The sequence below is a fragment of the Balaenoptera borealis genome (genome assembly GCF_965194805.1).
Source record: "Balaenoptera borealis genome assembly, chromosome: 12".
Lineage (NCBI taxonomy): Eukaryota > Metazoa > Chordata > Mammalia > Artiodactyla > Balaenopteridae > Balaenoptera > Balaenoptera borealis.
Window position 1 is genome coordinate 85087077 of NC_138869.1, and position 25147 is coordinate 85112223.

General features: G+C 39.2%; 2 protein-coding genes across 2 annotated transcripts; one reads left to right on the plus strand and one right to left on the minus strand.

The window, feature by feature from the left end:
- Window positions 1-42: 42 nt before the first annotated feature.
- Window positions 43-11313, minus strand: LOC309607600 (butyrophilin subfamily 1 member A1-like). The gene is made up of 9 exons (XM_082346307.1): window positions 9337-11313; window positions 8411-8758; window positions 5662-5943; window positions 5377-5544; window positions 4982-5002; window positions 4862-4888; window positions 4006-4032; window positions 3774-3800; window positions 43-2300 (listed from the first exon to the last, which is right to left on the minus strand). Exons 1-9 carry the CDS (start codon window positions 9413-9415, stop codon window positions 1642-1644), a joined length of 1638 nt encoding a protein of 545 aa, XP_082202433.1. The 5' UTR covers window positions 9416-11313; the 3' UTR covers window positions 43-1641.
- A 65-nt stretch (window positions 11314-11378) lies between these two features.
- LOC309608034 (butyrophilin-like protein 1) lies at window positions 11379-23239 on the plus strand. Its single transcript, XM_082347265.1, has 6 exons — window positions 11379-17661; window positions 18251-18532; window positions 18674-18942; window positions 19771-19797; window positions 21633-21659; window positions 22153-23239. The coding sequence occupies exons 1-6, from the start codon at window positions 17235-17237 to the stop codon at window positions 22894-22896; spliced, it is 1776 nt and encodes a 591-aa protein (XP_082203391.1). The 5' UTR covers window positions 11379-17234; the 3' UTR covers window positions 22897-23239.
- Window positions 23240-25147: the final 1908 nt, after the last annotated feature.

The following is a 25147-nucleotide window of genomic DNA, read 5'->3' on the forward strand; positions in this document are numbered from 1 at the left end:
CAAAGTTCAACCATGTTGTGGCATGTACCAGTACTTCATCCTTTTTTTTTTTTTTTAATTAAAAGACTTTATTTTTTTAAAAGTTGTTTCAGGTTTACAGCAAAATTGAGTGGAAAATCTAGAGCACTCCCATATCCCTCCCCTCTCACCCCTTAGCTTCTTCTATTATTAACAACTTGCATTGGTGTGGTACATTTGTTGCAGCTGATGAACTGATACTGGTACGTTATTTTCAACTAAAGTCCATAGTTTACATCAGGGTTCACATTTTGTGTGATATATATACATATATACACACACACACATATATATATATGACAAAAGTGAAATATCCCAAACTGAACCCATTGTCCTTCCTGTTCCATACCATACTTCCAATACCATTTGTACCCATTCTGTTGTTACCCTCACATATCCTCATCCACATGTCCATTTGATTATACCTATTAATATTTTCCCCACCGTTCATTTACCTCTCTCCTGCTTTTATTATTTCTTGCTTGTTATTTAAGTCCTTCCTTTACTGTCAGTAAAGTTAATATTCTGGGCTCTGGATTTATTCTTCTTGGGTTCAAATACTGACTACCACTTAGTGGCTGTGTGTTAGGGAACTTTTGCTATGGCGGTGTATCTTCCAAGAGAGGTTGTTAAAGGGACTTGCCACTTAAAGATCTGCTAGAAGTGCAGAAAAATCTAAGTGGATGTAAGTTGATCTCGTCTACTGTCAGACAGAGAGGGTTCATTCAACAGGAGAAGCTCATATTTTATATTCTTGAAAATGTAAGCTTTGTGATAAACACCTGGAGAAGGCTTAGATGCATTAAAGGCAAAGGAAAAACCCTCAACAGCAGGAAGAACTTGGTCAGAAAGAAAAAAAAAAGGCAATGTTAATGATGATTGTTTCTTCATGAAGGCTGAGGACGTTTCTTCATTCCTATTTGATGATTTTTTTTTTCTCTGAAAACATAAATTGTAACATCCATTCCTTTTTTATTCACATATAGTTCTGGACTTGCTGATCAGTAAGAACTTGTTTTTTTTTTTTTTTAAAAAAGGGCTCTTCCTTCCCAGGAGGCTTGTTCTCCTCAAATGGTTTTACAGTTATATATCAGTCTTCAACACACCTTGGCAAAGTCCAAGTTTAGAAGTTGATGGACACCAAAGTCTGAAGAAAGAACAAGCTGAGCCATTAACTTTTAAAAGACTTGAACAGATTTCTGTGTGTATCTCCAACAGTACTGCTCAACTGAGACCCTTCCCTTTACACATCACTCCCTCCTCCATATTTGATAACAAAAATAGTAAGAAGAGAGATTTTCTCTTTAAATGTAGCTTTAAACATATTTACTTCAAAACACAGTAAGTACCAGAACTGAAGAAAGGCCCATGAATTAACTTGGAGTTTTCTCGTGACAAATCGTTGCTGCCCAGAAAGAGTATTTCCCCAAAGGGAACACTGGAGGAAATTCCCCCAGACATTTTCTAGCTGTGCCATTTCTCTTTCTCCCTCTACCTCTCTTTGAAAGGGGTTGGATTTATACCTAGTGAGAATGACCTACTCTTCAAGAAGAAGAGCTTTCTTGGACAACATACCTATAAGAAGCTTGAGCAGAGGCTGCAGAGGTGCTGACACTTCACTTCTTATGGAGGTAATAGAGAGTTAGTTTCTTGGGGGACGCTTGCATCACAACTATTCAAATGAGTTAGAGAGGTCTTTGGAGAAGAATCAGGACAATTTTCAGTGTGATCTGAAGCTGCACAGATGGTCAAAGATGCGCCAGCACCCTGAAGGCTAAAATAAGGACGAAGGGTCCCACAGAAGATGATTCCAGTAAAAGAATAGATGTGGGACCCATCGATCATATTGTAAAAGGACACATTCCCAGCATCCCAGTCCAAGAAAACTCCTATCCTGTAGGAGTGCTGCCTCAGTGACAGAGACTTTCTCTGGGAGGTGGGAAATATGAATTCTCCTGCCTTGTATACCACCACCCAGAAATTCTTCTCTGGACGTTCTACAAACCACCCGTCTCTCTTTGCTGTGTCTGAGCAAACACCCAGAGCCCATCTAGTTCTAGATCCAACTTCTGTCCCAATATTTACTTCTACTTCCCAGTATCGTCTCTCCGCAGTAAGAAAAATCTTGCCCAGAACACTGAAGATGGCTTCAGACTCCCCTTGCTCTTGGTGTGTTGGGGCGTCACCATTCTGAGAAACACTCTCTTTTGAATAAATATGTTTTCTGCTCTCAGATAAGATGAGGTTGGGATGAGCTGTGGCTGGATCCAGAGTAAAAACCACTGTAGGTATGGGGGAAAAAAAATAAAGGTCATTCCACAGTGGAGACTGATTGGTTTTAGGAAAGATGAAAATTACTGGGAAAGGAGAATGAAGAAAAACAAGAGGGAGAGAAATGGAAGATTAGGTTAGACAATTCATGTTCTATCCTATGTTCATTCATAGGAGACACATGATGCATAGATCATAGAAGGCCAGGGTTGGATAGGACCTTGGGTAACCATGTGTTCCAGACAGGCTGAGACCATTTAGCCAAGAAGTCTGTCTCACCTGAAAATCTCCAGGATCATATATTTCAAGTTGGTGTTTCTCTAACCTCCTGCAAATGCTGGTTGCTTTACTGCTTGCTCTTAATAGTTAAGCCATGCCTTATTTCCAATCACAGTGTACCCACTTTCATTTAAGCTTCTTTGGTGTCATTTTTCTCTAGGCTTCTGTAAAAACTAAGTCATCTACTTCTCATACACTCTTTTTATATTTCTAATGGTTGAAATCCCAGGCTCTGTGGTCAGAAAGAGCTGAATTTTGATAATCACTCTGTCTTTAGTAGCAGTGATCTTGAAGTTACTTTGTCTCTCTCTGTCCCACTTTAATCTCATGAAGATGTACATCATTATGGTACCTCAGTACATACAGGACTAGTGTGAAAAGTCAACAAGATAATGTGCAGAGAACTTAGTACTACATCTTGTCCATGATGAACACTTGGTAAATTTTATCTTCTGATGGTTGTAGTAACACTAATACCTGTACTCATAGTAGCAATAGTGCTAATACTAGTAGTAATTAATCTGCTTCTTGTCAAACCAAATATCTTCAATAATTAAAATTTTTCTCATAAGAATTTGTATGTTAGCAATTATAATATATTTTAATTTTCAGAGGATTAACTTAACTAGGAAATGTGTGTGGATACAGGGATATTCAGAGTGAAGTAGCAAGCAGTAGAAATAGAGAGTCGACTCATAATTCTGGAAAGACCCTAAGATGGTCAGGCGCCATTTTTCCACTGAGATGCAACAGGCTCTTCTGTGTCTCAGACTGGGTACGTAATAGACTTCCTTCTGACTGAACTATTCTTTCAATGTTATTCACATGAATAGATCTACCATATCACTTAAGTCTCAGATTAAATATCAATTCCTCAGGGTAATTCCTCTAATCCACGATTTTTTTCTCATGGCAATCTTTTATTCCTTCATAAGATTCATCACAGTTTGCACACGCGCTTTCCCATGAAGTTAGAGACCAGCTCCACTTTATATATTTGGCACTGAATAAATAGTTGTATAATTTTATGCTGATGAACAAACGGTGTCAGAACAGTAAGAAATCTGTTAACATTTCTGCATGAGATTGAAGTGAAAGCCATGAAATGAATAACCAGTTAGGTATTACTGGGAGTTTATACAAATAGAGTAGTTTCTCATTTGTATAAAAGAGATTAAGTGAGAAAAAGTAGTAAGGGCACTCACCTGCTTTGAACTGTTCCTTTCTCCAGTCTAAAAAGAAAATCATATGAGAAAATATGCTAAGGACGTGTCCTCCAAACTAGTGAGATGCTTATCCCTTTACCTCTTGTATTTTTTTGGACTCCCAGATTCAAAGTAAAATCTCCAGATGATGGCACCTATCCGAAAAATTCTCTCGAAATGCCTCATGAAATCCTGAAGTACCTGAAGCCCCAAGACAACATCGGTTACTCACCAGGATATAACTCTGCTTTTCTCCAGTCTGAAATAAAACAAAGGAATTAGATTCTCTCGTTCATTGGAATGCCACTTCAGAGTGTGAAATTGCAGTGACCTCATGAAATCTGAGGGTTTATGATAGTACTATATTTCTGCATTCATTATCTCAATGACAATTCTGATGTACTTGCCCTCTTTCACATCTCCTGTTTTATTTCTCACATTTTCCACAATCTACATCTATGATAAAATACGAGGGTCTGGTTTTTTGCGGGGAGAAAGGAAAAGTAGGCTTACATTGTGAGAGTGTATTGGAAAGCCTAAAATTCTATGTGCTGCCTTGATACCTTTGAGCTTCACAGGGCTCCAAATGCCTAATTGTGAGTTCTCCTGTTCTCACCAGGTATGTCCTCCACCCAGCAGGAAAAGCTCCCCCTCTCAGCTAATTTCCCTGTTGGCCAAAACAGCTGAACCCCAGCTGGTCTTCAACCTAATGGACTTTACCTCCCTGTCAGCCTGCAAAAATTATTCAAACAAGCCAATTACATACTTCCACAGAAAACAGGGCCACCTCATTCTCTTGTTCCTGAAAAGCCTGGCTCCTGCAGACCTTGCTAATTTGTTCTGCTCCCAAGTGCAGCCTCCATGTGGTCCTGCATGGTGTGAGGTGTCTTTCTCCCCCAGGATGTGAGTACATGTGACTAAAAAACTGCTGTCAATCTCTTTTGTCCAGTGTTGGGTGTCATGCGTTTGAGCATCTTATACTGTTTAGGGTATGGGATCCCTCCCTCACCAACAAGGTAAATAGGAGGTGACCAGAACAGAGGGGCCGATGAAATGGTTCATCCAACCATAACATCAGTATAACTCACCTTGCTGATACAATTTCTTCCTTCTGGCTGAAAGGAATAACAGCCTGTGAGATGCCAGACATACAGCATACAGTAATGACTCTATTTCCTCTATTAGAGCAAAGAAAGTAGAAAACTTACCAAGCTCTTTCTCAAATGATTCTAAAAAGGAAAGAAAATAACAAAATGGATTTAACAGAAAATAAATATTTTCTAGACTATGTTACTAAGCCCAGATCCTAAGTGCTACTTCCATATACCTAAAACAAAAAAATTACCTTAATTGAGAATTATTATGACCATTAAAAAAAAAACTCTATCTTTATACCAGTGATTTTTCTCTCTCCAATGGACTTTATAATACTTTTTTTTTTTCTCATAGATGTCCCGGGCTCCATGTTTTGTTGGAGGTCTTGGCACGCTAACTCATCCTTACACATATCTCTTTGTTCCCAAAAGGTGCCATCCACATGCACAATCATGTTAACAAACCCATAAATTCAGAGATCCCCACCAAGTCTGATTCACAGTTTTACCTTTGGCTTTACTTTCTTTCTCCTTTTCCTTCTTGACTTCTGATAGTTTCTTCTTTTCCTGTCGTTCTTTCCGAGCCAAATACACAACAGCACCAACGAAAACCCCAAGTATCACCAAAGTCACAACGAATGCTATCTTCCAAGGAGAGGTCCTAGGGAAGAAGGGTTCTGACACAGGACCCCCCAAACCTGATTAAAAACATACACCAAGCAAGTCTAGCCCATCCCAGGTCCTAAATATCCCCTCCTTACTCCTGTCCTGTCCCCCAAATGAGCAACACTGACCTGGGATAAAAATGGTTTCCACTTGCTCTTGTCCAAAGAAAGGGTTCTTCATGGAACAGGACACTTCTGTCTTTGAGCTGTCTCTCACAAGAAGGGATGCCTCAATCTGAAACAACCCATCATTATCTTGTGTCTCGTCCTCAGAGAGCGATGGGATCTTCTCTCCCTTTGCATCTGCCCATTGTATTTCAGGCTGGGGAAACCATCCCTTGCCTGTGCACTTCAGCCTTATTCCTTCATCTTCTGGACCCACCATGAAAATATGAGGACCAGAGCCCAAACCTGGAGAGGAAAGTCATTCATCTGAGACTTGGACATTTTTTGTCCAAAAGCTCCTAGTGTTTCACAGCTACACCAGTGGGAGAAGATGGACAAAGCACCATAGCTCTCTGTGGATGGAAGGGGGTTCTTTTCTTTTCCCATGAGATAAATTGGTATCTGAAGTTCAAAAATTACAAGAACATTGAAGCTGATACTGAAACTTATACTAATGCCTGTCATATCTCCTGTACACAAGCATATCTGCAATTGGCCATAGAAGGATAATAGGGAAGGAACAGAGTAAAATTTGCCAATGTAGACATGTTGCCACTGTATCTATTCTATATCTATATCATATGTCTATTCCATTTATTGGAGTCTCAAGGAAGACTTCTTCTGTGCTTAAATTGAGACTACATGTAGTCACTTCCTTAAACAATCTCCTTTTGTCATTTTTCCAAATTTTCTTTCTTCCACTGAGTAAAGATTATCTAAAACATGAAGGTAACAAGGTGAAGTGAGTCCATGAAACAGTCAAGATCTATTTACTTTTCCATTCTCACTCCTTTCTTTTCCTTCCACTACCCCTCCTCTTCTTCAACTCCACACAGGCTAGGTCTGCTAGTAAATTCACATAACCAACACCCATATCAAAATATAACAGCACCAGAATACTAGATGAATTCACTGTCTCTTCAAGAATGATGGCTATTCTAACTTCTAAGACTATATATTATTTTGTCTTTTTAAAACTTGATATCACAAAGTATGGAACCACCAATAGCTCAGTCCTATTCTAGTTTCTCAGTTGTGGGAAATATATCAGGAACCTCAGCTACATCATCTTTTTTCTGGCTAAAAATTATAATAGAGCTAATAATTTTAACTACCAATCCCTGACCTTCCTGGGGGAATATACTTCTGGAAAACAGAAAGCAGTCTGAAAGACAATCCATCTTCTCAGAATTGCCTGAGGGAGCTGCCAATTCTCTTGAAAAAAGGAAATAAACATAAGTGAGTGAAACTGCTCCTGAGCAAAATGGAACAGATCAAAGCCTAGGAAGCAAGAATTAATAAACCAAATAGACTTTGCATTTCCTGGAAGAATATAATCATTGAAGTTCCAAGTTGACGTAAGCAGATGAAACCTATATCTATGTTGAGAAAGAGCAAAAAGAAGGAATACCCATTTCCGAGCATTAGAAGTGGCTGTAATAGACAAAGTTTAAATGAGTGAAAGATAAGCATGGATATATAATCAAACAACTGCTTCTAAAGGTTGGACTTGTCTTTACACCAGTAAGTCTAAGAACTGATATGGGAAAGGTACTGAAAAATGCTGTCACCTGAATGAGGTTATTTCCATAACTATGAAATCTTTGACCCCTTACTGGGAAGATACTGAAGTGAGATCACAGTAACATGGCTCAGTAGAGTTTGTCACTCTTTCGTTAAAGATCTAATGGATTAAATTTTTTCCATTAAAGTTATACATAAAGAAGATGGATAAAATGAATATATAGATATCTTGTCAGATAGTATTAAATGAGAAGTATTAATTTAAGGTAGGCCCAACATAGTCAAAATATGAGAAAAACATTACAACTAAAAAAACCAACATGTTTGTCTTGGTAGAGAGTATATAGCTTTAGAAATGGAAACACCAAAGAAATAGACAGATAAATCATTATAACCACACAGAAAATTTAGACTTACCCTGGTACCTATGAGAAGTTTATGGGAAACAATGCATTGAAAACTGGTGGAGATTTTCTACACTATTCACTACTGGTATGGAGATAAGTGAATATATACATTACGAAAAAATATTTTGAGCTTTTCATTAAACTTTATACCAAAAATACATTTCTATAGATGAAAGATCTAAATGTAAAAAGCAAAACAATAAAAAAGAGATAGAAATGAACTACAGCTACATTCAATTAACTACATAGAAAAATCTCAAACATAATGGTGAGCAAAAAAAAAGAAAAAAAAGCCAGACATAAAAGAGCCTATGAATGTGAAATTAAAAAACAAGCAAAACTAACCAGCACTTCAATCTCCTCTGTCAAACCCTCACAGTCACTTCCTCCAAACAGTGGATTTGGTTCCAGACCACTAACACTCCCTGTTAAGCCTCTGTCCATCATGGTACCCAGCTGGAATTCTGGTCTCTGAGAGTAATGGTACTTTTTGCTAATCATGGTGCCTTCCTTCAAAATATGTGAGGAGAAACATAGAGGGAAATAAATGATCAATTTTTATGGTAGATATTTACGGAAATAGTTTAATTTTAAAGTACAGCACAATAAATGTATAAATAGATGAAGAGGATTTGGGGTTAAATCCAGTGTCTAAGATGTTGACCAGCTCTAAGGATAACTGCTTTTTTGCTTCTGTCCTGTTCACCATCCTTGTCCCCAAAATCAAGTACAGAAGACTTAGATTTCCCTTAGAGTGATATGTATTCTCAGATATTACTCACTTATCACCTTTAGCTCCAAAAGGGCTTCTTCAAAATCACTTCCTTTTTTAAAAAAACACTTGTACATTCCATTGTCTGAGACCCGGAGGCTGTGGATTCTCACAGCTACTCTTCCCTCAGTGATGTAGTCTTTCACCAACTCTGCTCTCCCTTTGAAATCTACTAGTTGTTCTCCCGCCTGCTCCATTCCATTCTGATACACATACACAGCATCTGAGAACTGGGAGCGGAACCACCGGATCTCCATATTCTCCACGCTCATGGCTGGGGACACGCGACAGGGCAGCACCGTGTCTGCACCCAGCATGGCCACAATGGGCTCCGAGGGACCAATCACCAAAAAGGAATCTGTGAAATAGAGCCACAAGTGAAAAGAATATCAGAATACCCTGCCTGGACCTTTTAGAGCACAGCGTCATTATTGGTCCAGTAGAGCCCCATAGACATTCTCTCTCTCATTCATACAGCAATAATTTGTAGCACACATTCAGGCTGAAGAAGGCAGTGAACAAGACAAGGAGGATTTCCACCCTTGTGGAGCTTACAATCAACAGAGTGATCTCATATTAAACAGAAGATTTTTAAATTGCCATGGTGGTAAATTCAATGAAGGAGGAGGGGAGAGTGCTGGAAAATCAAGAAGCTATAGAGTTTTTAATCAGGTCTTGGGCATCAGAAAATGCATTCCTCCAGAATCTGAGATCTAAATGAATTACAAGACATGAGTAAAGTAATTCTACCTGGTCCTGCCCTCTAAAATAATCATATAATGATTTATTTGTCCTCGTATATGGACAAATACATTATTGTATCAAAATAAAAGATTTGGAATTAACCTAGGTATATAGGAGACATGATGGAGTAGTTTAATGCTTCTGTTCAGAGAGCAAGAGAATCCAGGTATAGAAAATATAAAATATTCTCACCTGAGCCCCATATGGACACCTGGAGAAGCAGGATAAAGAAGAGGTCTCTTGGCAGAGAGAAGTCCAGGGAACACACCATCTTTCCCAGAGCAGAGAACAGTACGACCCAGAGGGAGGCCCTGAAAATAGCTGGAGTGAAGACAAAAATGGGACCCACAAGGTAAAAAAGATTATAGCCAAGGGGGTTCACAGTGCTTCTAAGAAATGGCCTCCTGAAGCGCTCAAATGACCGTAGTGTCTCTCTCAGGGAACATCAGGGAAGACTTTGACATTCACAAAAAAGACCTTTTGTTTCCCTTATCCAAGAAAAAGGTCTTTATCTCAATAGCCATGCTCTGATGTGATAAATCTGACCACAATGTCTCTAAACTCCTCTCTCAAGAAGAACATTTTATCCAATGGACGGAAAGACAGAGCAAAGGCAATGAGCAGCCACTGAGAGAGAAGGCTTTAGCATAAACATTACTCTGGCCTCAACCAATTTTCTCCCCACACATTCCTATGGGAGGAAGGAACATATATAACTTGGCTTCTCCTCTGTCAACCCCCAGGGTCCTTGCCCAGATTCTCTCACTTCCCTCCCTCTTGCCCGTCACCAAGAAAATGCAACTCCCACATCTCCGAAGTGTTTCTTACAGAGATGAAGGCATCCTGGAACTTCTCACCCTCACTGCCGCAGGCACCAGGAATATATGCTCTCCGTCATTCCTCCAGGTTACCTTTTGTTGGCTGCCTACAGGTCTCTCCTGTGACACTTGCTCCAAGAAGCCAAGGGAATACCAGACGTTAGAAAGCTTGGGGTCCCGAAGGAAGCCTTAGGTATTTTTTTTTAAAAGGTTTCAGAAAACTGGAAGAAAGACCGCCCCTGCTCAGGAACCTCTCAGCAGTGCGATTCTCCTCTGTCACACCGACATATTCAAAATTGAAAGTAAAATAAGATAAGGAAAGAGAACTTTGACCTTGCATGAATAATAAATCTATCTAATAATTACATTCTTAAAGGAGAGGATCAAAAACAAGTGATTTCTTTCTCTCTGAGAAGTATAGTATCCAGGCTAATAACATAAATATTAGAACTTGACTGCCTGAGTTAAAAGCCTGGTAAGGCTACTTCCAAGCTCACGGTTTTGAGCAAGTTATGTAAGCTCTCTGTGCCTCAGTTTCCTCATCTGACAATGGGTTTAATAATAGTACCTACCCTAAGTTTTCGTGAGGATTACATGAATTAATATAGGCAAAGCACTTAGAAGAGTGTCAGTAACTTTTACGTTCTGTGTAAGTGTTGGCAATTTTTATTTTAATGTCTTGTTCAATTGACCTCAATATATCTGCCATTCTGATGAAAATTTTCATCTATCAGTTAGGCCCCTCATTCCATTAGACAGGGAATTGAAAAGACACGGGCATATTCATACCTTCTCCCAGACAAAGAAATTTCCTCCACTGACATGGGGGTTATATCCATCTCAACCAGGATGAAAGAAAAGCGGTATAAAATTCCCAAAATGACTCTCTGCAAACTTTCATCCTCCTTCCATAGTGTAAACAATGAGAAGAGGTGAGGATGAGATTGCTGTCCTCTGTTTACATAATTGATTTTTGTTTTGAAGATCCTTCAAATCCTATGAGTTCTAGAATAATTGTTTTTCTTGCTTAGAATGACAGAAAGACATTCTGAGTTAGAGCCTGAAAAAATTAAAGTTCTAATTTACATTTTTTGAAATTCTGGATCTAAGATTGAACATCTATGTATAAATTGTAAGAGACATAGTAAAACAAGAAATAAACAAATATAAACCAGATATAGTCTAACAAAATTTTAGATATGGTAGCATTAATTTTAAAATAAAAGTAAAATTCAGAGAGAAATCATTCAAAGAAACAAGATTGTGCCTTCAAATAGGGACATCCATTAAGAGCATATAACTTCCGAGGATTGCATGGTGCTAACGGCATACAGCAGAATTTAAAAACGCAAAATCAAAAAAAAAAAATCAAAAAAAATAAATAAATAAATAAAAAAATAAAAATAAAAATAAAAACGCAAAATCAGTTGGGAACTCAAAAAACTTTATAATTATAATTAACCAGAAATGAACAGAATCATTCCAGAACGTATAAATGAAGTCATAGAGATGTTAAATAATATGCTACATTTAAACAACTATGCTATATCAAATCTTTTACTTTATGACTTGGTGGGATCTAACAATTTCTCTTAGTTTTTGATTAACAGAAATCCACTTCAGGCAATTAAGATGGATTAGTAGAATGAGTCAGTGTGATACTTAACCTAACCCTTTCCTCCACCGTGCTTGGAATGCCAAGCCTCTCCCCGGTCTGCCTATAAAATTAATACCAAAATATCTGCTTATTCTAAGTATTCCTTTTGAAACTTGCTTAAGTATCTAATCTCATTAGAGATTTGGATTTGCATTTCCTAAACAGGCAGGGATTTGACATGAGTATGAATAATACTATCATGCTTTGGGAAAATGATTTAAATTTATGAAGTAAATCACTACCGCAGGAAAGCCACGCAGTCTCCGTGGAGGCAACTACTCTATTGGAAGAAGCTATCAGAAAAGGAGAATAAGTCAGTCCTTGATTCCTCCATTCCTAGGTGACTAATGCCAGGACACAATATCTGAAATCTCCTATCTTCCACTTTACTCCAAGTCAAATAACAGTACCCCACAAAGGGTGGGTGTAAACAGAATGTGGGATGTATCTCACAATTATTTGTACCTTTTCCCTGCTCCAATCCCCTGTGTTCAAAACCTGCAACCTTCCTTCTTCATGTAAGAGAAGTTTAGTGAGGAGAAAACTTCTGATTCTTTGCTTGTCCAGAATTTTCTTTCTTTTGCCCTTACACTTAATGTTTTGTTGCTTAGATAATTCTAGTTTCTACTCAGGAAAGTGATAAAATAAAATTTATATTTTAAAGCAGGACAAGAAAATTTAAACAAAAATTCTCTCTCTCTCTGTCTGTTTGGGCCTCCTTCTTCCCCCTGTAATATGCAATGTGTATCTGCATTATACATTAACCAGACCTCCTCAAAGGTGGGAATGCCCGCTTGATTGTAAAGATCAATTCTTTTTTTTCTTTCTTGTGATGACAGCAATGTAACTTCCTAAAAGAATAGCATTCTTTCCCTACTCTGTAGGGGATCATGGAGACTTGCTGCTTGCTTTGTACATGCTTACCTGGACTATGTATCTTTGGTGAACTTTTATGTAAAATGTCAGTATGTCTCAAAAATATGTGTGATCCTTTGTCTCAAAAATATGTGTGACTGTGCCTTCAACTTCTAACAGGTGGAACAGTTCTCAGAACTTCTGAATCTGCCTCCTAAGTTATAATCCTTAGTTTGGCTCAAATAAAATTCCACCTTTTTTTCTTAACTTGATTTTCAGTTGAATTTTTGTCGACAAAAATAATGACTAATTTCAATTGTTTTCTAGTAATTAATAATGAATGACAGATGTATGATGGAATCTGATTTATTTCTTTTGTACATAACACATTTTCCTGGACTTTGGAAGCTTTGAGGTTTTTGTTTTTTGTTTAGTTGTTTGGAGCTCTAAAACTTTATAGGAATTCATGTATAAATGACTTTTTTTTTTTTTTTGCAATACTCCAACTTTTTGTGAAGTACCCTTCCTTTTGATTCTTGCCCCTAATCTCCTTTCTATTTTGGAAAGTGTACTAGGTGAATGTTGAAGTTCTGGATCTATTTGCTTAACTTATATTTCCTAATTTTTTAAATCTCTTTGACTTAAAGTATCATGTAGTAACTCCATTTTCCTAACCCAATATTTTGACCTTCAGGAGTGTCTACTCTGATATTTGACATTTCCATTTGTTTTCTACTTTAAGCCAATTTTTCATTCCCCAAAATGCTGATTATTTCTTCAATCCTGTATCTCCTATGAAGGAATCCTTCCTAATATACTTCATATTTGTATTAAAAATCTTCATATACACACACTATTCTTTACCTTTTTATGTTAGAGAAATCTGAAAATTAGAGATAAGCAAAAATAATAGATAGAAACACCCATATTTGCACTACTCAGAAATAAATACCCTGACTTCCTGGTGGTGCAGTGGTTAAGAATCCGCCTGCCAATGCAGGGGACACGGGTTCAGTCCCTGGTCCGGGAAGATCCCACATGCCACGGAGCAACTAAGCCCGTGTGCTGCAACTACTGAAGCCCGCGTGCCTAGAGCCCGTGCTTCGCAACAAAAGAAGCCACCGCAATGAGAAGCCCGCGCACCGCAATGAAGAGTAGCACCATGCACAGCAACAAAGACCCAAGGCAGCCACAAATAAATAAAAATAATTAAATTTAAAAAAAAAAGAAAAAGTACTTTCCAAAAAAAAAAGAAAGAAATACCATATAATTATTTTCTGTGATTTTGATGTCTATCCTTCTATTTTTCTCAAACAAGATCATACTGTTTACACCGTTTTAAAAACTGCTCTTTGAAATCAATAATATCTTGTAGTTCTCTCTCGCTCCCTCTTCACTTTTCTCTCTCACACGAACACTGGTATGTACTCAATGAAATTCCTCAAAATATTCTCCACAGATTAATTGATTTTATGCAACAATTCTCTATTAGTGGGAAAAATATATAAGTATGTATATAAATTTTTCAAATTTATTTTGAGAATAGAATATTTACAGTTTGAGATAGAATACACACACAAACATATACATTTCAAAGTAAACAAAAAAAGCAAGTCATGTCTTCAGCCCATTCCTTCTCTCCTTCAGTTTTCCCTTCCCATTCCTCAATATTTCAGACCCTAACCATATGGTAGGTGTCAGACCCCAAATGAGACAGGAGGGCCTTATGGAGGAGGGCTGCCCAGCTTGGTGGGAAATAATTTGAGTGGAAAGAGAGGTCATGCACGAGGTGGGGAGACAGCACCGAAGAGAATTGCGGAAGACTATATGGTCCTATATTCAAACAATGTAATATTATGCAACAATAAAAAAAAATTTAAATGTACTGATACACACAACATGGTCGAATCTCAAAAAACATTTTGTTGAGCCAAAGAAGCCAAGCACAAAAACATACATACTGTATGACTCCATTTTTGTTGACGTTTTAGAATAGGCAAGATTAAGCTATCATGATTTATATTAGAATACTGTTTTTCCACCCCTTGGAATGGATTGATGGACAATGGACATGAGGAAAATTTTCAAGAGACAAAAAAATTCCACAGTTTGATGGAGGTGGTGGTTACATGAGTGTAAGCATTTGTGAAACCTCATTCAAATGCATGTTTTAAAACCATGCATTCTGTTGCATGCAAATTATATCTCAAGACATTTGATTTCTTAAAAAGGGAAATGTACCTCATTGTCTCTAGAAAATATTTATTTAGGATCTTGGTATTCATTTGGCCAGACTGTTACGGGCTTACATACTAATATTTATGCAATTGCTATTTGTGTCCCTGATTATCTGTAAACCTTGTGTGACATGAAGAAACATGAATTAAACTTGGAAAGTGTGTGAAATGGAAAGAAAATGCCATGTGAGCGTTCTGTATCTAGCACAGTAAAACTGTGTAGTTATATCTATTCTACTTTGGGGAGCCCTAAGGTTTTTGGAAATACAGACCTTCTATTCTTGGAGCACAGAGCCCTCCATTTCCAACCTCTTATTTCCCCCAATATTGTGCAGCTCTGCACGTGGCTTCCAATGTCAATCATAGTGTGGTGAGAGTAAGCGTGCTTCTCCCGGGCTTATTCTCTAAATCAGCTAGCTTTGTTAGATGGACATTTGGATTACCGGCCGAACTGAGTATTATACAGGAAGATGATTCCCTCTCCCCAAATAATGTCATTTCAGTCCTTTGCAGGTGGGAGGGGGGAGCTACACTGAGCATTTTTGACCAAAGCAACTTTAGAGTTCCTATCATTCTATAGCTCAGCCCAGTCCAAAGTCCCCTGGGGTGACCTTTATTACTTCCACTTTCAAAGTAAGTAAAAGAGCTGCAGGCAGGCTGTGACTTTCTCGTTAAACCCATTCCAGGAGAAGCATTCAAATGCCAGTGCCTACTGGCAGCCCTGTTTGTCCTCCTTCCTAAGAATATTTTCCTAATCCAGGAATGGGTTAGAAACCTGCCGTTTCCAGCCCCTGAAGCCACACCGTTGGAGGCTGACCTCAAGAACAACCAGGTGCAAATTGTCTCTAGAGCTGGGTCTTGTAGATGCCAGGTCTTGTAGCTTCCAGGAGCTTCCAGCAACCCCCCTTGGCTCAATCTGGATGGTGAGAGAGAAACATATGGTGATGTGCAGGTGTGTGTGTGGGACATGTGGGTCCTGAAAAAAGAAGGGCTTGAGCTCTGGGTCATGTGGTGACAAAACTCCCTTCCCTTTCAGGAGTTAAGCCACAAGAGTATTTGCAGTCAAAATAAATAAATAAATGTATGAATGAATGAATGAAGGGGGAAAATAGTTTGGCTGAGTGGAGTGGACAAATTTTGTGTCTGACTTCATCTCTCAACATTGAACTCAGGGTTTTCAGTTTCAAGAGAGTCCCGGTGAGAAGGTGAATCTGTAGATAAGCAAGTGAGCCCACAGGACACAAGAGAACAGTTTACAGTTTTCTACACCTGCTGGGGAAACGGTTTTCAGAAAAAAAAAAAAAGAGAGAGGGAAGAAAAAAAAAAAACCCATTGGGAAGGGGTGGGCGTTGGTGGTGTTTGTCTCAAGGTCTGTGAGGGAAAATAGCCAAAAACCTGTGTATAAAAGTATGTCTTTGAACACGGGATTTTTGTCTTCTAAGCACTTTCACTCGGCTAGCTTCTCAGCACCTTCTCCGACAGAGCACCTCATTGTCAGAGTGAACATCTTGTGCTTCTTCTGCAATTTCTGCTCTGAAGAAGATGGCGGGTTTTCCCAGCTTCCTTCCTGCTGGCTTTCTCCCCACTCTTCTCCTTCTCCAGGTGTCCACGTGGTGCTCCCCAGGTCAGTGTTCTCCCTCATGCTTTTTATCTGTAGGTGTGTTTTCAGTGGCTCTTCTCATATAATGGTCCATCAGTCCCAACTCTGCATCTTCTCAAAGCAGTTATTTCTGGGGAAACTGTGGCTGTGCCTGCTGCTAACAGAAGGCTTGAAGTGTCGGGCGAAGGGTGGGAGTGATCTCCACATCAACACACCTTACTCCTTTGAGCAGACCTCATTAAACTCATAGCTATAATATTTATCTAAGTCTTTATTGAGTATGACTGATTTTAGCCTGTTTAAATTTGATGTAACTGTTTGTTTTTTGTTTGTTTTTAATTTTATTTATTTATTTACTTTTGGCTGTGTTGGGTCTTCGTTTCCGTGCGTGGGCTTTCTCTAGTTGCGGCGAGTGGGGGCCACTCTTAATCGCGGTGCGCGGACCTCTCACTGTCGCGGCCTCTCTTGTTGCGCAGCGCAGGCTCAGTAATTGTGGCTCACGGGCCCAGTTGCTCCGCGGCATTTGGGATCTTCCCAGACCAGGGCTCGAACCCATGTCCCCTGCATTGGCAGGCAGATTCTCAACCACTGCGCCACCAGGGAAGCCCTAACTGTTTGTTAAAACATACTTTGTAATGTTTTCACTGCCAAGAAAACCCAAGTCTGAGCACAAAGAATTTGGACTCAGGATCCCTGAGCTCTATCTGGTTATGACCTTGGGCAACCCATTTATTCTTTCTGGGACATAAGTCCTTTCTTCATAAAATAAAAGGGCCCCCTCAAGATGAAGTTTTCAGACTCCAGGTTTGAAGAGAACCAGCTATGAAGTCACAATAATGACATTTTCTGCTATTGTCTCTTTAATTTGAGGTCAAAAAATAACACAAATAAGAGAGAAATACTTTTGGGTCCCTACATAAAGAATGCAGGTGGGTCTACCATCTCATCCTGCCCCCCACCCCTATTCATTCCCCCAATTTGTCTCTAATGTTCATGCAGTGTCTGGGTTTTCCGTGAAGGGACCAGCTCAGCCCATCATGGTCCTGCTAGGGGCAGATGCCAGTCTGCCCTGCCAGCTGTCTCCTGAGCAGAGTGCAGCCCACATGCAGATCCGGTGGTACCGAGCCAAGCTCTCCTCCACGGTGCTTGTGTACCAGAACGGACAGGAACAAGGAGGGGAGCAAATGCTGGAGTACCGGGGCAGGACAGAGTTGGTGGGCGACTCCATTGGCAAAGGCGCTGTGGCCCTGCTGATCCAACACATCCGTGCCTCTGATGATGGCCAATATCGGTGTCATTTTAAGGATGGTCACATCTCCCAAGAAGCCATTGTGGAGCTGCGTGTGATAGGTAAGTTAACTTAGCACACAGTGTATGTGTCATGGTGTAGAGCAAAGGGAAGGGTGAGAACATATGGATTCCTAACTTGGCATTTCTCGTGATCTTCCATATGTTGATATAATATTTTGCCTTGCAGAATGTCAATTTCCTAAACTGTACAGTGAGGATAAGACTACATACTCTGCTTTTAAACAGTAAAGGAGGCAATCCTTCTGAAGATATTTTGGTATCCAAAAGATCACAAAAATTAATTAACTAGTATTAATTCAGATAGGTACTGAGGCCTTCAAATATTTTTGACCCAATCAGGAGAGAGAGACAACTTGTAGAATTAAACTGCTTTTTTCTAACTTTCATTGTCCCTGTTCTTTTTTCTTCTTGGAATGACCCCAAAGCTCTCTCAGTCCAAGTAAAGTGCAAAAGCATTAAGTTGATTTAAACACTGAATCACAGGTAAGCCTAACTTTGGCTGTGAGCAGTTTTGAATTCTGAGCTTCAGTTTGCTCACCAGCCTAGTGAAAGGCAGTTAGACCTTCAGCCTCAGGGACTCCTGAGCCCCAAGGACCACAGCCCTCAGGCACATGTCTTCTCTCATCAGGCTTGGGCTCTGCCCCTCACGTGTACATGATGGGTCCTGAGGATCGCGGGATCCGAGTTCTGTGCTCCTCAGGTGGCTGGTTCCCAAAACCCAGGGTGCAGTGGAGAGACATGGTGGGAGTGAAGCTACCATCCCGCTCTGAGTCTCAGACCCAAGATGGAGATGGGCTGTTCCATGTGGAGGCATCGCTTGTGGTCATGGACAGCTCTCTGGACAATGTGACCTGCTCCATCCAGAACCCCTTCTCTGGCCAGGAGAAAGTGTCAGCCATCTTCCTCCCAGGTCAGTAAGGCACAAACTCCAAGGCAGAGTTGGGTGCGTTAAGGGCAAGGAGGAGTGAAGGAAGGCTGAAGGGAACCTTGGAGAGAGGGCAGGGCTTCCTCCAGGTCAGTCTCTCACTGTGTCTCCACATGCCTGTGTCAGAGCCCTTCTTCCCCAGGACGTCTCCGTGGAAGACAGCCCTGGCTGGGACACTGCCTTTGCTGGTGCTTCTCCTCGTCGGGATCAGCTACACTGGCTGGAGAGAACATAAAGCCAAAGAGAGAGAAGTAAAGAAAAGGCAGGAAGAATCTCATGAAACAGAGAAGATGAAGAGAGAAAAGGAAGAGGCACTTAGAGTCAAAAGTAAATCAGGGCAGCAGGTCAAATCAGAGGTTCATGGAAAAGCTGCAGATACAGGTTGTGTAGGGTGGATGGGGAAATAAAAGATTGCTGAAGAACCCCAAGGGAAACGCAGGGTACCAAGAATTCCACAGAGCTGGGAGTCCTATGGAAAGGAGAAAATCATTTGGGAAGTTAGGAGGTCTGTGGGCAGTGGTCACGAAGCCTCCAAATTGCGGCTCAACCCACACCATGCCTTTTCACACCACTGTGCCTCAACCTGTTTCTCTTTGTGGAAATGTCTTCCCTTATCTTCTCTTCCTTTTTGTCCTTCAAGAATAGGCTTTAGAAAAACCTAAGAAATCTTAAACTCCTATGAAGCATGGGCTCTCCTTCCTGTGTGACCCCATGATACTTCCCATGTAACTTTTCTTAGCGCCTGTCCTTTTACATTTGACTAATATGTTTGCTAATCTTCCTCACCTACTTAACTATGGGACCCTTAAGAGAAGGTCAGATTGAATTCATTTAGCTACTCACAGAACTTAGGAGCAGCTAAAACCCAATCTGATGGATTTTATATCTCCTCCTCTTCCAGTGAACCTCAAGGCAGAGCTTGGTGAGTCTTACTTCTTCTCATGCCCTGTGTAGAAGTTGTTCCCCTTTTCACACCTGTTCTGGGTCTCTCATTGAATGTTGTTTCTTTCAGAAAAGCGAAAGGCATTATACAATGAAGGTAAGAGACTCTGTCATGTCAATTGATGTCCTGATGACCAACAAGTTCTCAGCTCCCTATCCTCAGAGGAAAAGACTAAAGGATTGAATGACGATTAGTGGAAGAGAAATAAGGGGAAGGAAGAAAAATTCAAGGCCCCAGATTAATGTCTCATCTTGTCTTACCTCTATTCGTTCTGTTTTAGATTGGAAGAAGGCCTTGCTATATCCTGGTACGTAACTCTATGGACCTAGTCTTGCCAAGTGCCTCTGGTATTCTGAGCATAATAAGCAGAGTCATAAACACACACACACACACACACACTTGAACGTTGTGAAAATTTATTTGGTATCACTCTGTAGTATCTTGTATTTGGAGGCTCAAATAATCAGTTGTCTTCCAGAGCTAATGATGAAGGACAAGTAACTGCTGCCCGGTCAGTTCCACCACAAGGCTAGGGTAGGACTCAGCAAGAATTGTTAGCTCATCCACTATGAAGAAGGAAGGGACAGAACACAGAGTGATTTTGATGAATAAAGAGTGATTTGGGAACAATAAAGAATATATTATATCAGCATTTCTATTCTACAAATAAAGCTTAAAAGAGCAGAAAATGTATTATATTTTATATTTGGAAAAATATATATTAACTATGATTTCACTTATTTTACCTATTTGAAATAAAAAAAGTAAAATTCAATATATAGGGAGAAGGTTTATGTGTGAAAAAGTTGAAAAACAACTTTTAAAAATATCTGAATATCATTTGCAAAAATATGTTTATCTGGTGGTGGGGGAATTGGCTATATTTATACTTTCTAAAATTTGTCCATGTATTCTGTGAGTTTATGACGTGTGTGTGTGTGTGTAATATAGAGTTGGACCTCAAAAGCACACCAGGTCATTTCTTGAATATGTATCTGTGCAATTTTTATATGCCAGACATTGTGCTAGATGTTGGTGGTACAAACTATTATAGTCTGACCCTGTGAAACTTAAAGTCCATTGGGAGAAGTAAGCCAGGAACCAGACAACTACACACAGCCTGATAAGTGCTTTGATAAGAGGAGGTCCTCCCAAGGATTAAGGTTGATTAAGCAGTTTCTGTTGAGTTTTCTTTCATGAGATACTGAAAAATGTTCCCGTGTTTCTAAAGGAGTGAGCAAAGTACTAAGAATGACTTTTGACTTTCAGTTCCAACTCTACCGATTACAGCTGAGAAGTCAGGTTATTTTCTCTTTTTTTGAGCTCAGTGTCCTTATCTCTAAGACAAAAAGACTGGAATACGTGATCTCAGATGTCCTCCTTGACTCATATATTCATAGATTCTATGCATCTGAGTGCTACATTTCTGACAGGAGGGCAGTTTAGTGAGAGACCACAGTGCTGCTTCAATCAAGAATTATGGATATGTCCTTATCTGCCTATTGTCCCAAGACTTTATGAGAATACCCAATGTTTAAATAAAATCACAAGTCCTGTCATAAGAGAAGTGGCCACAGGCAGAAGCAAATGCAATTCTATTTCTCATGAGGAATCTGTCTCTGGAGAAAAATATAAGTAATCTGATTACAATCTGGGTCAAAGTAATAAGGGCCCATTTAAATGCCTTAGTCATAAGCTTAAACTCTACTCTGAGGAGATCACAGGCTAGAAAAACTATAAATAAAATGGAATAGAATAAAATAAAATAAAATTTAATTTAATTTAAAAATACACTTTATAGCTCTCATCGTCAGTGAGGAGGTCCATAAAGGTCTTGAGAGCATAGTAGAGGGGCATGTAGAGCATTAGACCCTGCTCCAGGGGTCTCCAAACCTGGCTTAGACTGGAGAATACGCCCCAGCTTCGGGCTGAAATATGTGATAGTTTCTAGTCTGAGACAGAGCGCAGAAAGCATACTATTTGTCCTGTAGTTTCTGGATACTACCAGAGTTTGAGGGGTTTAGAGGAGGAAGAGAATGTTGACAGGAGAACGTGATGAGTCAGGGAAGGAAGAATCTTACCTCCTTTTCATTCCCTGGATATGCTTCCGTCCCAGTTTCAACTTGTATTGCTCTTTTTCAGACTGGAGGAAAGAACATTTCCAACCTGGTAAGTTGTTCTTTATTTATCTTTTGGGCTCCCTTCCAACCTGCCCTCTGAGACCCCGCTTTTCTTTCCAAACATCATCTCCTCGCTGAAAAGACAGAGGCACTATTGTTCTGGTAAAGAGAGGGAAGAACATGAAAATCATTAAATATTAGCCTGAACTGAAAATTGCTGCTAGGCTTAGCTACTCTGGTCGTGATTCCACTTTCAAATATTGGCACAGCTTCCTCGTCTATGGGGTCCACTTGGTTCTAAAACAGAAATTAGGATAGCCCCTCAGCTGAGGAGACCCCAGACGAAGTAAGAAGTGCTCAAAATAGCAATTCAGCTGTTCTTTGTAGAGAGGTCAGCTCACTTGGAGCCTGTTACTAATTGAGGAACATAGGTCTAATTTGCAGAGAACATGGAAAGAACACCATTCTCCAATAAACACTTCGAGTCCCCTGCTCACTCTGGCATTCTTCCAAGACACTGACCTATATAACTGCATAGATAGGATAAGATAAGTAGCCTAGAACTCAAGATGGGAGCACATCAGCTGCCTCCCAGCACCACCTCCCCCAACACACATGTTCAGAGGAGATGCATTCTATCCGTACTCCTTACCCATTTGCTCTGTTTTGTTAAGGTTTCCCCTGTAACAAAACAGTTACAGGGGAAACAGTTTTCTGAAATATACAATGTTGGCCTTTTCCTTTCCTTTTTTTTTCTTCCAGCTCTTGTGACTCTAAATCATGAAAGCTTTCATCAGAACAATTCTGACCCAGAGAGAGAAGAGGACGTCAGAGAGGAAACACGGGTATTATTATGTAATAAGCAAGGAGACTGCAACCTTATCAAACTTGATCAGAAAGAATTCACTTCAGGGAGACATTACTGGGAGGTGGACATTGAGGACACTGATGAATGGACTCTAGGCATTTATGAGAAGCCCACGGAGAGCAGTGGGTTACTCAGCCATCTACCACAGAGGAAGTTCAGTGTCTTAGAGAAGAAGGGACGTGAATACAGGGCTCTCACCTGTTCTCCCCAAAACATTTTCCTGGAAGAGCCTCTCCTGATAGAAAAGTGTCCACGAAAGATTGTGATTTTCTTGGATTATGAGGATAGTGACATTTCTTTCTATAACATGACTGATGGAACCCACATCTTCTCTTTCACTCAGGCCAAATTCTCTGGGTCACTCTATCCTTACTTCAAACTTAAATCCATGGAGCTCTCCCCATCTGTACAATATTAAGTGACTTAGAAGAAGAACCTATAAACCATGGAGATAGTAGCCCATTCTCTGTAAACCCTAGGACCACTGATTACGAGGCCTCTTGGCTTAAGGCTCCATGAATCTGCATGACCAAAGTTTCTAACCACATCAAGCAGTGTTTCTCAAACAATCTGCAGAGAAGAATCTTTTTCTTTCTTTTGGTTATTGTTGTAAATGTTTCTTGCATTATATATTATATATCACAGACATACTTTTCTGAATAAATTACTGGAAATAATGAAGTGAGTTAAAAACAGACATACAAGTGGTAATATCATTATTAGATAAAATATAACTAATATTTTCTGTCAATTTGCTCTAAAGTTTTGTAATACTATATTTCTGTATTTGTTTCATAAAGAACTAGTAAGAAACGTTTTATAAATATGCACTGGTCTGAGGATCACACTTTAGTAGCACTGCTCAAGGAATAAAAATTAGATACACTTCCTCACATTTCTCAACAGCAACACAATAAAAATGACAAAAGAGTTCTATTTTCAAATGTTGAAGGAGAAAAGTTAAACTGCAATTTGATAACAAGCTAAACTATATCTTAAATGCAAGGATAATTTGAGAGAGAAAAAAATAAATATCAATCACAATCCAATTCTAACAAATGTGATGATGTGAACATGTTGGAGGTCTGGGAAAACTAGAAACAACTGAGAGCACATTGAGGTATTTATCCTATTGCATGATGAGAGAGAAATGTTATTGCTTTGCTTAAGATGTTAATAAGGAGAATGACTACTTTGTATTCTGGGGAATTCTAAGTATGTCCACCAGCAAAGGTAAGGAAAGGCCCTTCTTCTCCCTCCAATCAAAACTATCTATTAGGTTAAAATGAAATGATTAGAGGAAACAGTAACTAATACTTAAACAAGGGTAAGAAGAGAGTGTGATCCTACCACCCAGACTAGAAAACCTTGTAAATGCAGTGGACACTGTATAGAGTACCCACAAAAGTCTTTCCCTAGTAACGGGGAATAATTAGCACTAGACTAAATATTGATCCAATATTGATGAACAAATTTAAAAGCAAGATTCAAACGGACCAAATCGTTTACAAGTATCGTAAATTCGTTCCAGAACAAAGCTCAACAGGATAAAAAATTCACACTGACATTCAATCAAAAATTACCAGGCAAGGAAAGAAGCAAGAAAATACAACATATAATGAACAGAAAATCAATAAGTTAAAATTGACATGGAACTGGTACAGGTATTCAAATTTATAGACATGGATGTTAAAACAGACGTTATAACGATATTCCAAATAGTTTAAAATATGTTCAAACAATTCACTAGAGATATACATTTAAAAGAAAGACCCAAATTGAACTTCTAGACATGAAAAATACAATGTGTGAGATGAAAATTTCACTGGATATGATTAACGGTAGATTAGTCATTGCAGAAATAAATGGTTAGTGAACTTGAAGACAGAAATTCAAACTATCTAAAATGAAATGTACAGAAAAAATAATTTAAAAAATGAAGAGTATCAGTGATTTGATGGAAAACTTTAAAGGGCCTAAAACAAAAGTAATTAGAGACCTTGAAGAGAGAGATGTGTGGACAGAAAAAAGATTTGAGAAAATGAGAGTCTAAAATATATTCTAAATTTGATCATTATAAACTCAAGATCCAAATAGCACTCTTAGGGGAATTCCCTGGCGGTCCAGTGGTTAGGACTCCGTGCTCTCACTGCAGCGTGCCCGGGTTCGACTCCCGGTTGGGGGAATAAGATCCCACAAGCCACACAGCAAAAAAAAAAAAAAAAAGAAAAGAAATCACTCTTAGTCTGTTCAGACTGCTATAACAAAAAACACCATAGACTCAGTGGCTTGTAAACAGTGTAAATTTATTTCTCACAGTTCTAGAGGCTAGGAAGCCATCCCATTAAGGTGAACAAGAATTAAAGTTTTACAATCTCACAACCACACGTTGAAACATTGTTACATTTTAAAATATATGGAAAATATCTATGGTCATCAATTGAGACCTCATAAAAACTGCAGAGTCTAGATAATGTATTTATTAAATATAAGAATTCTTTAAATTCCTTAAGTTGAAGTTGAACATGCATCTTGTTAAGCTGAATATATTCAGAAGTATCCTTTTACAGTGACAGATATTACCTGTGCCTTATGCACCTGGAAGGACTACAGAGCAGCTCCTGGCACATGAAAAAACTTCCTGAAGTCTACATCATTTATAGACTCAA

What these genes read in the sequence shown, in the direction of transcription:
- LOC309607600 (XM_082346307.1), bottom strand. Translation starts at nt 9,415, where the DNA reads ATGGTGTGTTCCCTGGACTTCTCTCTGCCAAGAGACCTCTTCTTTATC. An exon ending in GGTGTCCATATGGGGCTCAG is followed by an intron (nt 8,759 to 9,336) that starts GTGAGAATATTT and finishes TCTATTTCACAG; the next exon opens with ATTCCTTTTTGGTGATTGGT. An exon ending in GAAGAAATTGTATCAGCAAG is followed by an intron (nt 4,033 to 4,861) that starts GTGAGTTATACT and finishes GTTTTATTTCAG; the next exon opens with ACTGGAGAAAAGCAGAGTTA.
- LOC309608034 (XM_082347265.1), top strand. Translation starts at nt 17,235, where the DNA reads ATGCAGGTGGGTCTACCATCTCATCCTGCCCCCCACCCCTATTCATTC. An exon ending in GTCAGCCATCTTCCTCCCAG is followed by an intron (nt 18,533 to 18,673) that starts GTCAGTAAGGCA and finishes TGCCTGTGTCAG; the next exon opens with AGCCCTTCTTCCCCAGGACG. An exon ending in ATACAGGTTGTGTAGGGTGG is followed by an intron (nt 18,943 to 19,770) that starts ATGGGGAAATAA and finishes GTTCTGTTTTAG; the next exon opens with ATTGGAAGAAGGCCTTGCTA.